At 38.1% G+C, this 15909-nt stretch overlaps 1 protein-coding gene across 1 annotated transcript; it reads left to right on the top strand.

The window, feature by feature from the left end:
- The first annotated feature begins 16 nt into the window (after positions 1-16).
- On the top strand, positions 17-1732 carry LOC112050409 (BTB/POZ domain-containing protein KCTD12). The gene has a single exon (XM_024088673.2). It carries the CDS (start codon positions 113-115, stop codon positions 812-814), a length of 702 nt encoding a protein of 233 aa, XP_023944441.1. The 5' UTR covers positions 17-112; the 3' UTR covers positions 815-1732.
- Positions 1733-15909: the final 14177 nt, after the last annotated feature.

Below are 15909 nucleotides of genomic sequence, written 5' to 3'. Positions count from 1 at the left end.
ATCCATACAAACTTTCGCGTTTATAATATTAGTAGGACGTGCGACAGCCCTAGTGGGGCAACCCTAGCGCTCGGGGCGCGCAGCCGCGGCACTGCGCCCTCGCTCTCCAGCCATGGCGGACGCGCCGCCCGAGGTCCTGGAGCTGAACGTCGGCGGCGTGCACTACGCCACCACGCGCGACACGCTGTTGCGCGAGCCGGACTCGCTGCCCGCCGCCGCCGTACACGACTCGGAGCATCCGCGCGACGCCCGCGGACGCATATTCTTCGACCGCGACGGCGTGCTCTTCAGATACGTGCTCGACTACCTCCGCGACGGCGGCCTCGTGCTGCCGGAGTGCTTCCGCGAGCACAAGCGGCTCGCGCGCGAGGCCAAGCACTACAGGCTCGTCGGCTTGGAGATCGCGGTCCGGGACGCCGACCCCAAGCCGCCGAACCGCGAGAAGGGCTGCATCACCGTCGGCTACCGCGGGAGCTTCGCGTTCGGGCGGGACGGCCTCGCGGACGTTAAGTTCCGCAAGTTGTCCCGGATTCTGGTGTGCGGGAAAGTCACGCTGTGTCGGGACGTGTTTGGCGAGACGTTGAACGAGTCCCGAGATCCGGACCACGGGCTGGCGGATAGGTACACGTCCCGGTTCTTCTTGAAGCACTCGTTTATCGAGCAGGCGTTTGATATGCTGCAAGAGCAAGGGTTCAAGCTGACGGCCAGTTGTGGCAGCGGCACGGCGGGCGGCGCTGCAGAGCTGAAGCCAGGTGTGGACTCGGAGGAGAACCGTTGGAACCACTACAACGAATTCGTGTTCGTACGCGAATAGTTCTAATTGTGATACCGCGTCTTGCACGACCGTTGGGAGTTTAACACTTCTGTAGTCCGGCACTGCACCGTGTCTGGTTGACTCGCAGGTAACAGAAGACAGCGTATGATTTCATACTTCTTTACTACATGTACATTCAACTGTTATTTGATTCAAGTGAAAACTTTTTGTCCTCTTATATTTTACTCAACGACAAAACAATTCAACCGTTTCGACAATTATTAGGTACCACGTTTAAGTGTATCGTACTAGTGATATTATAGTGTATTTAATGATTAAATAAATATTATTAATAAAAACATGTTTACATAGAATATAGATATGTAGATAAATCGAAGTTAAATATATTCGTGTATCAAATAAGTAGTTACCTAAATTGTATTAGTATAAATGTATAAATATTAAAATGTAGAAGTTACCTCCTTTTAGAGCTAATCTTGTTTACTGTGACAGATCTATTTCTAATGTATTGTCTATTTTATAAACGATTTTTATTATATTAATTGATAATGTCTTACGGGTATAGTGTATTTTGGAATTGCATGATGAAGCTTTCGAATCTACATGATTTCATTAAAGTTTAAAAACTTTTTAACTTGTGTTATTAGTTTCTCAGTGAAAGTCCAAAATATTTTCCAATATTTACTTATCTAGTTAATTTTTAATAAATTTTTATCTCTATTATTATAAATTCACTGTAGATATACGAGTACAGTCGTGGCCAACTAATTAAGGACAGATTAAAGTACAGTTGGGCCAACAAATGTTGTCTTTGTATGTAAAAATACAGATTTAAAAAATATATACTATAATCCAATTCACATTTATTTAAACAGTGATAGAATATCGTATAGGTCGGTTATCTAATTGTTTATTAGCTCTAACTATAATCTAAAGAAGCCTATATCCGCCATGAAAAATATTGAAAACGAAATTCCTATTTAGCAAATCTCTCAATTTATTTTGCAATGACTAACCTAATATTATAAATCAATACACAAATTTAAATTCACATTGGTATTTATACTAAAAAGCCTATAATCGAAACTTGCCAAAATACCCAATATTTAGGTATAAAGCTCCTAATAATCGTCTTACCGTAAAACTGCAAAATACTTCTGCGGTTATTTCAACAAATGTTTAAATAAACGTAATTTAAAACTAGGGAATGATAGGAAATTTATTTTTAAACTCAATAATAAATAAGAAAACATTAAAAGTATTCCTAAAAAAAATTCAACTCTACAAGATGCCATTTTAAAAGTTACAGTTTTTTCTGATGATTTTTATTGAAATTTCGATTGGATAAAAGTGTAGGTACAGATAAAACTGCTCAGTTAAAACGGAAAGTCTGTTGCCCGCATAATAACAGTTTCAGTTAACCCTTTAAAATTTGTCTGAATCTTGTGTTTTATTGCAAAAGGCAACGTACAAAAACTCCGCTGAGAGAATAGTTTATGGTTTCCCTGATTTAAGAGGTGATTCCGTTCCAAATAACTGGACGAATTGTGGAACCAAAGCTAGTTAATAGGCAGAGCTCGAATTAGCTAAAATATTGGAAGAGTTATGCTGTGACGTTAGCTAGAAAATGTTGAAATGGAATGTATTCACAGCCGAAACAGCTTTTATGAATAGTCCTCTATTGATAAAGTAGGCTGTCACTACTCTTTGATCCAATGATTCTTTGACTCATGACGACATATCTGTCAAAAGGTTTATTTTGCTTTTTACTTTACTCTTTCGTTAATTAGTTGTTCACGACAAATAATTTAAACACACGTGATACAATTCTATATTTACTTATCAAGCTGAATTTTAAATGATAGTTTTACAAAATTATTTAATTTTTTAAACGAATTTAAATTGTATATTATCAGTGTAAATTATCGGATTTTTAGGACTTAACAGTTCCTCTGTATAAATTTAATGCAAATGAATTACGAAAGATGACTGACCTTTTTGGGCCCAGCGCGTTGCAAAAAAAAATCACCAAAAATCATTAGAATTCAGTTGCTAATATTTTTTGAAATGTGTAACCTACACGTTCATATCTTGATTATGCAGCTGTCAATCAAACTGAAATTAAATAAACCAGACTAAAGCTGATAATAATTAAAATAAAGAAAAACATATTTATGTTTTTCATAAATTACACTAATTTAGATAATTGTGACGGGTTCATTCATCAAATATGGGCCCAGCAATGTATGAAAAATGGCCAGGCTCATAAAGTTTATGAACGAATAGTTTTCTAGACGTGTTCCAAGATAGGTAGGTAGGTAGTTACCCACTTAATTGGATTTTGGAAACTTGTTGGTAGGTATGCCTTTAAGATGTTGTCAAGACATTGCCCTTAACCGCTGAATGTAAAGTGTTTGCAAACCCAAAGAACAAGTTTAGTCATAGTTAGAATATCTTAGCAGTAGAAGCATTTCTGTCAAAGCTCATTCAGGGAAGTGCTACTGCCGGGTTTTATAGTAGTAAGTAGTAGTAGGGTATCGTGGAATTTTCCGGGATAAAAAAAATGCCCATGTTCTGCTCCAAGGTGAACTTTTATCTCTATAGCACATTTCATCGAAATCAGTTCAGTGGTTTAGCCGTTAGGTAGCAGATAGACAGACTTACTATCGAATTTATAAAGTACTAGCGGACGCCCGCGACTTCGTCCGCGTAAATTTCGATGTCAACTTTACTACTACCCCTACCCTGCCCTACCCCTACCCCCACCCTACCCCTACCCCCACCCTACCCCTACCCTACCCCAAACCTACTCCTACCCTACCCCTACCTTACCTACACCCTACCCCCATCCTACCCTTACCCTCCCCGTACCCTATCCCTTTCCTACCCCTATCCCACCCATACCCCTATCTCACGCCTATCCTACCCCTACCCTACCACTTCCCTATCCTACCCGTACCTCTACCCTACCTCTACCCCTACCCGGTCTTAAATCTACCCTACCCCTACACTACCCCTACGCTTCCCTACCCGTACCCTACCCTACCCTGTAACTTCTCTATCTTACTCCTACCCTTAGCAAAATCGGTCCAGTCCTTCGAGAGTGGTGGTATGACCAAGAGAAATAGAGACTTCTATGCTAATAATGTAAAGAGGTAAGGTTCGTGTGGTTGTAGGAGGTAATCTCTGGATCTACTGGACCGATTTGGAAAATTGTTTTACCAATAGAAAGCTACGTTATTTGCGAGTGTCATGGGCTATGTTTGATCCCCATATTCACACGGGAACGATAACTACGTAAATGAAAGCGCCGGGCGTCATATAGCGGAATTTCTGCGTCTTTTAGAAATTTTGTATTATCTCCGAAACTATTTAAGTAATTAACATACTGTAAAGGGCAAATCTTATCTCCATAATATCCTTGTAATTATTAAATAATTTATTTTAATAAGGATTAAAGTTTAGTTGTATAAATAATGACGTAAACCTAAGTATATAAAATTAAAAATTTTTAAAACACAAAAGGTACTATATCTGCTAATATATAGAAGATAGATATATGGTGTCGCAGACTTTTTTGTAGAACTTTTAAAGATACATAAAGTCTCCATACATTAATTTCAATTTTACACAATAGTTAAGGCAGCGCATGCGAATAAGCCTGTTTAAGAGGATTTTCAGTCCGACCTGTATGACAAAAACTGTAATAACTCGGCTAATATATATGATACCAATATAAAATATAGCCTATAGCACTCCCCGATAATGTAGCATTCTACTGGTGAAAGAATTTTTAAAATCGGACCAGTAGTTCCGAAGATTACCCCATTTAAAAAATGTGACAAACTTACAAACTTACAAACTTTACCTCTTTATAATATTAGTATAGATGGATTATTTTTCTAGTATTTAATAAATGATAGAGCAAGAATTGAAATTAAGTAAAAACGCCATTATCATTCTTTGTCGCTGCGCTCTTGACAGAGCGTTCGTGGTCTTTAGAACGTGTTGGAGGCAGATGTAAGTCTCTCCTCACGAGCATTTGCCACTTCATCACCATCATCTTTAACAGAGCAATGCCGAACATGCATGCAAACAATGCTTAAGAGTTGTCCAAGATATGCCCTACCTACGCTGGTCAACTTGAAGCGTAGTTGTGGAGCTTCATGTATCGAAACAGCTCTAACTTTTGTCGATATAGTGATCACCTATACCTGGTTTATTCTTTCTTGACTTATATTCATTGACTATGTCATGATGTCCTCGTCGTCTACAATAAATCTACACCGTCAGTGATGATGATGTACCACAAAATGTGGCACATTTGCCATGAGCTTTGCTAACAGTATTGCATCTACTGTGACCATTCAACCTACTTATAATCTGTTATTCTATCGTGTATTGTCATCTGCCAAACCTTTTTTGATTATTGACCAAAACACCGACACAAAGGCAATTATTTCAGATCTCTTGTCTATCATGGTTGATGGTGTGGGAGCGTCGTTAGATTTTTCTTATTTCACGTGATTATGTGTTTTATATTTCCTATATATTTTTACGTAGGTTTAGATTTTTACGCCAGCCATTTTTTCATTACCCATCACTAAAGAAGCAGACTTGTGGGCAGGTATACTTGACCGTGTGTGACTGGCATTAGTTATTAAATTTATACAGAGTAAATTGTTGTATTTACATTAATCTTTTAAGAAACAATCTGATGAGTTGTGATCCATTAATTTTCTACTCTATAGAAGTTTATATCTCTTTATATATGTATAGTTAGATGTAAAATTGTAAGAAAATGTTAAACTTTATCAAATACGAAGCGCTTCAAATTGTACCTAAAGTTAATAAAAATAGGTAAACCATATCTTGAAAGTAGTGATGGTAAAAGTATGGTATGTTGCGTTACTTTCAATTACGTAATAACATGTTTAAAGGTCTGTTTACATCTACAGACATTTAGCGTGACAGACAAAATAATACTCTTCTATACAGTGTATTGACGTATTTATATCTATCGTAACGCGGCCGCGCAGACTTTGACAGCTTGTAGATATAAATACGTTAATAAACACTGTATAGAAGAATATTATTTTGTCTGTCAAGGCACGTGTCTAGCACGCTAAATGTCTGTAGATATAAATGGACGTCTAAGCGGTGTACAGACTTGGGCCTGTAGCCATGTGGAACGTCGATTTTCTTTCTAAAAACGCTAACGCTTCGAAAACTAAAAAGATGTATGGGAATGACATTTGCTATCGTGATCAAGTTATCGATCGGATCTGTCATTCATTTTGACATGGCTACAGGCACTTTAGTTTTATCTGTAGTCGAACTTTTCAGTTTAAACATCCGTGAACTGAAACTAAAAACTGCACAGTTTTTCTAATGATTTTGATTGAAATTTCGATTAGATAAAACTGTACAGTTAAAACTGAGCGTCTGTGAGCCGCATTAGCATACTAAACGATTTGCAAAAAACAACTGACTATCCGATTTGCATAGTCCGGACCGATATCCGACACAATTACATTTATTAACAGGATATATTCATTATTTTTAAGAATATATGCCATATGTTTTAAATATGCCGAGTATTCTTGTTCCCTTCCAATTAGTCTGAAAACTGTTAGGACTATACAGCAATAGTCCATCGGGATCGAACCTATGATCTCTTGGTAGGAGTCCGACCCTTTTTTCGTGGAGCTATTGAGGTTGTGTGGAACACGACGACAAACAACGTGACCATGTGCGAAAACGGCCCTGAAAGATGAAACTATATAGAATCTTAAACTAAAATTAATCAAAGTCACGTAATTATTAAATATAATTATTAAATTCTCAGTTTAGTTCCACCTACCAATAATGGAAATAAAAACTTACCCAAGACTACCATAAAATGTTCTCATACTATTTTGATGAAATGAATGAAATAGACTGTCTGTTATATTGTCTTATGGCCTATCCCTGTAAAAAGACTAGCGGACCCAGTGAAGCCTTGAATGTTATGCTAATAACCAATCGCAAGAAAGCCATAGGCGACAAACAGCATTTTTATTCGCTTACCTATATATGAGTTGAGAAGATATAATATAAGATAGCTAATGTGCAATAATTGATTGTTAACAATATGGAATAAAGAAAAACATAAGGAAGCATATTATTTAGGCTATCAGACCTACTTATAATAAATCTGTAAAGAGGTAAATTCTGTACATGAAATATATTTCCAAAATAACTATCAGGGGGTGATTAGTGATCGATACTGATGCCAAAAATGCAATCAGTAAAATTTTTGTCTATCTGTCTCGATGTTCGTTATAGAAACAAAAACTACTCGACAGATTTTAATAAAACTTGGTACATATATTCTTCATAATCCTGGGTAGGTTATAGTATGTTTTTCAACACGCTACGATCAATAGGAGCAGAGCAGTCAAGGGAAATGTTGGGAAAACGGGAGAAGTTACTCCATTTTTACAGCGATACTACTGAAAGGGCTGGATTAAAGAAGTCTAAGGGCGGACGAAGTCGTCCGGTATTATTATAAATTAGGTAACGCTCTTGGGAATACATACAAATCAACCTATTTCAGTAGATAATATTGAATAACTTCGCAGCAATGCTTCTCCGAACATACTTATAAACTTTTGAAAGGAATTTGTAAGCCATTCCGCGACGTACCTTGCAGTAAATACTATTAGTGGATACTTCGCAGCTCTTTAGAACTTTGTATATAAAACTTCGTCTCTCGCGGGCGTCGAGCCACGAACGAAAGTTCAGAACCGTATCATTAGATTACAATAATAGTGTTGTAAACTCACTGACACGAAATAGTTTGCTTTTTATTATAGGTATTTGTATAATTAGCGTTTCAACAGAAACTTGAAAGTCTTAACTTACCGCGCCTTGACTCGACTTTTGACTATAATTACGAGTATAATCAAAGTTGTAAAATTACTAATTTATTTTAATTGCAAAGAATATTCAGTGAGTGTTCTTAAATTAACATGTTAATAAACGTTTTTATTATTCGATTGGATAATTTTTAATTTTTCGATTGGCAATTCAAATAAATTGATTTGTGTCAAAACGTATAAAAATTAAGTTCTTTCTTTTTTTCTTTCTTTATCTAACGTTTACGCTTACGTCGTAGCACAACTTACGTCGTGGTACAACTTTCGCCGTAGTACAATTTACGTCGTAGCACAACTTACGTTATAGCACAACTTACATCGTAGCACAACTTTCGTCGTGGTACAACTTTCGCCGTAGTACAATTTACGTCGCAGCACAACTTTCGTCGTAGCATAACTTACGTCGTGATACAACTTACGTCGCGTTACAATATTCGTCGTAGCACAACTTACGTTGTAGCACTACTTACTTTGTAGCACAATTTACGTAGTAGCACAACTTACGTTGTAGCACAACTTTCGTCGTAGCACAACTTTCGTCGTAGCATAACTTACGTCGTGATACAACTTACGTCGCGTTACAATTTTCGTCGTAGCACAACTTACGTTGTAGCACTACTTACTTTGTAGCACAATTTACGTAGTAGCACAACTTACGTTGTAGCACAACTTTCGTCGTAGCATAACTTACGTCGTGATACAACTTACGTCTCGTTACAATTTTCGTCGTAGCACAACTTTCGTCGTGGTATAACTTTCACAGTAGTACAATTTACGTCGTAGCACAACTTACTTTGCAGCACAACTTACGTAGTGGTACAACTTACGTCGTAGCACAGCTCACGTCGTGGTACAACTTAGTCGTAGCACAGCTCACGTCGTGGTATGCAATCTATGCAATCCTACACGGTTTCATTGACACAGAGTTATTTCGTATGTCAGGCTAACCTATGAATCGAGGCAAGATAAACGCCTATGCCAGTCGCCCGAAATTCTTATTTATTTAAATAAGCTAAATAATAAGTCTGTCTAAGTTGAGATAACTTAGACAGACTTATTATTTAGCTTATTTATAACTTGTTACCATTCACAAACTCAATTAAATAATTTTTTAAAGGTTTGGATCTTAAGCAGAGTAAGTGTGTTTTTGATATTATAACAGAAAATGACATTTGCAAATTCTTATAAGAGTTTGCAAATCCTCTCAGAAGGTATCCTACTTCCTACTAATATTATAAACGCGAAAGTTTGTATGTTTGGATGTATGTTTGGATTGGATGTTTGGATGTTTGTTACTCTTTAACCCGCGCCGCTGCTACTGAATCGATTTGGCTGTAATTTGGAATGAAAATTGATTTTACTCTGGATTGACACATAGGTTACTTTTTATTCCGAAAAAATCCATGGTTTCCCGAGATTTGCGAAAACTGATGATCTTGATGATATGAATGTTTGTTACTCTTTTACGCCTCGACTACTGAACCGAATAAGCTGAAATTTGGTATTAAGATATATTATAGCCTGGATTAACATATAGGCTACTTTTTATCCCGGAACAATCCATGGGATTTGTGAAAAACTAAATTCCACGCGGACGAAATCACGTGCGTCCGCTACTCTATCGATAATTTGTAATACATCCGTATCTTTTCACATGTCGCTCCGCTTCAGTGGAAACGAACCTTTACGCAGCGTGGGGGGGAGGATGATTGAAATTTTCCGATTCGGCAGTTTCCGCTGTGTTCGCAGACTCGGCAAAATCTTAGGGAAATTATTGATACCAATGTGGTATTATGATACTAGCGGACGCCCCGTAGTTTTACTTGCGTAGTTTCTGTTCCCTTGGGAATACGGGTAGAAAATGTGGCCTATTTTCGTCGATATGTAGCTTTCCATTGGTGAAAGAATGTTTTCAAAATCGGCTTAGCCGTAAAAGCGTAATTAACAAAGTCACTTTCACATTATATAGGTATTAGTTTGATATCAAGATTATGTTGAACAGACATTAAATATTTAGGTATTACATACCTAAATATACTATTAGCTTACCCTGTAAGCATTGATGAATAGAGGCAACAGACTTCATTAATTCATCATCATCATTATCAACTCAATGCTGAGCTCGAATGTCTCAGAATGTGAGGGGTTAGGCCAATAGTCCACCACGCTGGCCCAATGCGGATTGGCAGACTTCACACACGCAAAGAATCAAGAAAATTCTCTGATATGCAGGTTTTCTCACGATGTTTTTCCTTCACCGTTTGAGACACGTGATATTTAATTTCTTAAAAAGCACACAACTGAAAAGTTGGAGGTGCAAGCTCCGGAACGGATTCGAAACCACACCCTCCGGAATCGGAGGCAGAGGTCATATCCACTGGGCTATCAAATTATAACTTTCAACATTATTATCGCCTTTAAACTGAACAGAATAATTAAAGGCACTCCATCAAAAGTACCCCTTAGTACATCTCTTTGAATAATTCACTGAATAATATTCATTACTTTGTACAATTCCATGGTACATAAATAACAGCTCCTATTAGCTATCGGCGACAAAGGACAAACAGCCGAAACTGTTCAAACATTAGTAGGCTCGTGTTTCACTCGAACATTAGAGTACGAGTATCTTGGAAAATACGGTAAATATGACACGCAAGGATATTCGACAATGGTGATATTGAGATGTAGCAGGTTTTAAGGTTCCAGACCCCTTAATTGTATTACAGCTTGGCAAGTTTGTGATGACACTCCCATGATGGGGGGAAAGGACGGCGCGGGTGTGAAGTGGAACGTGCGGGCATCGAGAGTGTTACGAACGAGTTTGCCAAGCTTTAGTATTGTATTTGTAAAGTAAGTTTTTTTTACAGTTTCTAAGGGGCCGTAATTTTTCACGAGATTCTTAGTTGTTCGATGTTTTTCAGTTGTCAATACACAGTGATTTACGAAAGGTTGAAGCTAAAACGACTGCTTTTGCATATTATTGGAGGTAAATGTAAAAAATACTCTTTATACACAGAAAGTTGAAAGGAAGATTGATAATTGTAAAATTTTTAAGCTATTCGTTTCTAAAACATGTTTTAGAAAATCATTTTGGTAAAGAATGATTGAAAAGATGATGCCGACGAAATTCACGACTTGTAAAAAAATAAAACCTATTTCTTAGTATAAAGTAATTTCATTCTTCTGTGCCTAGCTTAACATCAGAAGTGGTGTAGTGGTTGTCTCTGTCGGTATATCATCCGGGGAAGCACTACCACCATGTTTATTGTTTCAGATCTCAAAATCAAAAATCATTTATTTCAAGTAGGCTCAGTTTACAAGCACTTTTGACACGTCAGTTGACTATTTGTAAAGATTCTACCACCGGTTCAGAAGGCAGGTTCTGCTGAGAAGTTACCGGCAAGAAACTCTACAGTTGCTCTAACAACCAGGTTTACTCTAGGAAAAGGAAGTAAAAAGGGAAGAAAAGCAGCGCTGCCGGCATGTGGGTATATCGGACCGTGTGTGGCTAACATAACCAGGAGCGAACGGCAAAGCGCCTGTTGAGTATGATTCAGAACAATAACCTGTAGGTCACAAGGTCAAGCATTACCATTGAATAGTTTTATTTCGTGTTAAACCGAAATAAAATAACTAAACCTAGTTACGAACAAATAACATTTCCTTTTTAATCTAATTTACCTAATTCAAAGGCTTTTTCCTTGGTATTTCAGAAATTTAATAAGATTTAATGATTAATTTTACTTTAACGTTTTGAAGGTCTCTCTGGCACCGTTGGGAATGCTTCGCCTTATAACCAAGAGCCTAGGTTCGATATCCGGTTACGAATAATTTGGGATTTTAAATAGGTACATAGATTTTTAAATTGACTCAGGGTTGGTCTGGTTTTATGCAAAGGTTGTCGCACTATCAAGACAAAATAACCAAACTGGGAAAATCTTCATTTAATACGCATTAATTAAGAAAACAATTCTTAAGGTATGCAGTATTTTATTGCCCGTATGACGTGCACGATAATAGACACAGGTGGATCCTGAGGAGTGCAGATGCTGAAGGCGGATTGGCGGAGGGAACTATTGAAGAGGACCCGAAAATTTTTGCTTAGACATAGCTCAACGCGTGCTATGATCGAAGTACCTCTGCGTGATCGAATCAGAAATGAGGAGATCGTCGAGATCGAGAGTCGCGAAGCTGAAGTGGCAATAGGCGGGGCACATAGTATACTCTTATACAAGATCAAAGATCTAACGCGTTTATAAAACCGTTCCTATAGAATCAATGTTTCATTGTTCCGTTTCGCTCGTGCTCCCAGGCGCCGGTTTGTGTAGTTGCATGACATAAAAAATTGTCAACAACTTGTAGTTTACTAAAAGATGAAGTTACGTTTCCTTTGTAAGTATGTATTTCTAACTTCATTATGTAAGTATATCAAAAACGAATCGATTCTTCTGACTGAATAGCAAAACATCGATCAAGTTATCGAACATTCTGTGTAACGAGTCTAAGCGATGTGATCGTTAGTCTGAGTAAAAAACTACACATATAATGTGTGTAGTGTAAGGACGAAGGATATATTTATTGGTGTTAAATAATTTCGTTAAGTGAGTTTACCTCGTTCCCCTCAAAAAACGACAGGCTTTGTTGTAGAATTTGGGTCCGATGCATCTCCATATCTAATTCCTCTATGGATGTTAATGATAATGATCGGGAAAACGGTTTGAGATTCCCTCCGAGGCACGAGGGTTTAATACCACCAACTTTTTAAATCCATGTCGAGAACATACAATACCTATAAATACATAAACGGTAAATAGATTGTCGTTCAAGAGAAGTATAAATAAGTGCTTAGATATTGCCGCGAATCCCTTTGTTCGCATAATGATATCGGTCAACAGTCAATAGCGTCTCCAACACAAGAGACTCTCACTGTGAATGACGGCTTGACGAGCGAGACAATAGGCTGTTTACTCTATGTTTACCCAGACCATAGATAGTACGAGATCCGGCGTGAAATATATACCCTCATCTGTTATTTAATTGAGATAAAAATATATGATATAAACTCGTAATATTAACAGTGATAAGCACATACTTGTACAAAACGATGGTCCTGGGTTTGATCCCCGGCTGGGCAGATTGAGATTTTCTTAATTGATCCAGGTCTGGCTGGTGGGAGGCTTCGGCCGTGGCTAGTTATCACCCTACCGGCAAAGACGTACCGCTCAGCGATTTAGCGTTCCGGTACGATGCCGTGTAGAAACCGAAAGGGGTGTGGATTTTCATTCTCCTACTAACAAGTGAGCCCGCTTCCATCTTAGACTGCATCATCACTTACCATCAGAAGATTGTAGTCAAGGGAAGGGCTAACTTGTAAAGAATATATAAAAAAAAGTGTCAACCCTACCTATACTTTTAACAACGAAATACCTACGTATTTAATGGTTCTGCCCATATTCAGCTCACTGCTGAGCTCGAGTTTCCACTCAGAATAAGAGAGGTTAGGCCAAAAGTCCACCACGCTGACCCAAGGGGGATTGGCCAAATTCACACACGCAGAGAATTAAGAAAATTCTCAAGTTTCCTCACGATATTTTCCTTCACCGTTTGAGACACGTGATATTTAATTTCTTAAAATGCACACAACTGAATAGTTGGAGGTGCATGCCCCGGACCGGACTCGAATCCACATCCTCCTGAATCGGAAGCAGAGGTCATATCCACTGGGCTATCACGGCTTATTGTTTACTCCGTTCTAATTATCCCATTCATAAATAAATAATCATCATTCTAGATTTTAATGAGTGTTTACTTACTGCGCCGGTTCTAAAGTAGAGAGAACAATACGAGTCGCTAAATAATTCTTGAGCTTCGTGCCGTTTGTTTTGTTCACCTCGAGTCTCGTCTTGATGACAGACAAAAGACAGGCCCCACTAATGATAAAAGCCTAGACCTAGACTAAGAATAAAATAGGGAAGGAAAATAAACACACCTAACCTACATGCAGTTATTGCATATCTTGGTGGGACCCTCTAAATTAATAGTATGTTGAAAAATATATTGCGATTAGGTTGCCTAAAAAAGAGATCATTCATTTTGGGCCCTTTTTGAAAGTGCCGGCCAACGAACAAAAATGGCACGAATCGGTAGAACTAATCATTTGGAGCAATAGCTAATATGGCACAAAAGTTGTAGGAGGGCTCTGAACCAAGTTATACAGGTTTGACGATTCGTTATTTCCATACATTTTGTCAACTTTTAAAAGTGCCCGCTAAGAAAAATAAACTACAAATACAATCTTTGTGCCATACTAACTATTGCTCCAAATGGGCAGTTCTAACGATACGTACCAGTTTTGAAAATCGACAAAATGTATGGAAATAACAAATCGTCGAACCTGTATAACTTGGTTCAGAGCCCTCCTACAACTTTTATGCCATACTAGCGGACGCCCGCGACTTCGTCCGCGTGAAAGTCGTTGTAAACTTTCAACTACCCCTATCCTACCCTACCCTAACCTACCTCTACCCTTCCCCTACCCTACCCTATCCCAACCCTACCCCTACCCTACCACTACCCTACCCCTACCCTACTCCTACTCTACCTACCCCTGCCCTACCCCTGCCCTACCCCTACCCTACTCATTAAGGCTGCACTTCTTTATTTATTCCTCCCACCGCGAGTCGTGTCAAGCGCGGCAACCATTACACAAAAATAATCCTTAAAGTCCTTAAAGCATGAATTCACGCGCGATGGCTTAGCGTATTTCATGTATAACTTTGGTGTTTCTTTACCGATTTTTATGATTCTTTTTTTATTGAATAGGTAATAATGTTATCTTTCTTATTAGGGATGAGTGATGAGTGTTATAAACATAAGAGTAAACAAATATAATTAGAAAGCTCCGAACTGCTAAGCTATCAGGAGTTACACGTGTTATTGTGAGTCAACCATAAAAGACAGACTTATATATGCTGTTGTGTTTTATAGATAATTTTAAGGAAAACATTTCCGTCATACATGATTTCTATGTAGCTTTAACCATTAAGGCTGTACACGCGACGGAAGCTTAAAAAATTGAGTAACTTCTCCCGTTTTCTCAACATTTCTCTTCACTGCTCTGCTCCTATTAATCGTAGCGTAATGAAAAGTATACTATAACCCGCCCAGGAGTATATTGAATAATAGTACCAAGTTTCGTTAAAATCCGTCGAGTAGTTTTTGTTTCTATAAAGAACATACAGACAGACAGACAGACAGACAGACAGACAGACAGACAGACAGACAGACAGACAGACAGACAGACAGACAGACAAAAATTTTACTGATTGCATTTTTGGCATCAGTATCGATCACTAATCACCCCCTGATAGTTATTTTGGAAATATATTTCATGTACAGAATTGACCTCTCTAGAGATTTATTATAAGTATAGATTAGCTATTGCTCCAAATGGCTAATTCTAACGAGTCGTGCCATTTTTTTTTGTTGGCCGGCACTTTCAAAAAAGAACCCAGAAATGTATGGAGCGTGAATGATCTCCTTTCCTGGTCAAGCAGTTATTAACCATTATTACTACTCGCAACATATTTTTAACGTACAGTAAAAGTCCATCATTTGCGGGGATACGTTCTCTACTTCGCGAATACAGAAACCGCGAATATGGATGAAAGCCTTACCTATAAGGAAGGAGGCATGGGTCTGTAGCCAAGTGGTACGACGATTCTCTTTCTACGATCGTAAACGCTTCGACAATTCAAAAATGTATGGGAATGACATTTGCCATCGACAGATCACGTGATCAAGTTGTCGATCGGATCTATCATTTCCATACATTTTTCTAGTTTTCGAAGCGTTAGCGTTTATAGAAACAGAATCGACGAGGGCTACAGGCCCTAGCCCTGTAATGAGCCGTTTGAATAGGCTGATAACTATGGTGATAACGTATAGCTGGATCCACCAGTAAATCTATACTAATATTATAGAGGTAAAGTTTGTGATGTTACACGGGGTAATCTCTGGATCTACTAAACAGATTTTAAAAATTCTTCTACCAATAGAAAGCGACGTTATTTGCGAGCGTCATTGGCTATGTTTTATCCCCGTATTCACACGGTAACGGAAATTACGCGGGTGAAACCGCGGGGCGACTGCAAGTCAAGCTTGGTGTTAAACAGCAATATACGACTGTGTGCTTAGTTTTATATAAGTTTG

This window comes from Bicyclus anynana, chromosome 13 (genome assembly GCF_947172395.1).
Source record: "Bicyclus anynana chromosome 13, ilBicAnyn1.1, whole genome shotgun sequence".
NCBI classification, from domain to species: domain Eukaryota; kingdom Metazoa; phylum Arthropoda; class Insecta; order Lepidoptera; family Nymphalidae; genus Bicyclus; species Bicyclus anynana.
This window is presented reverse-complemented; position numbering and strand designations above follow the sequence as displayed.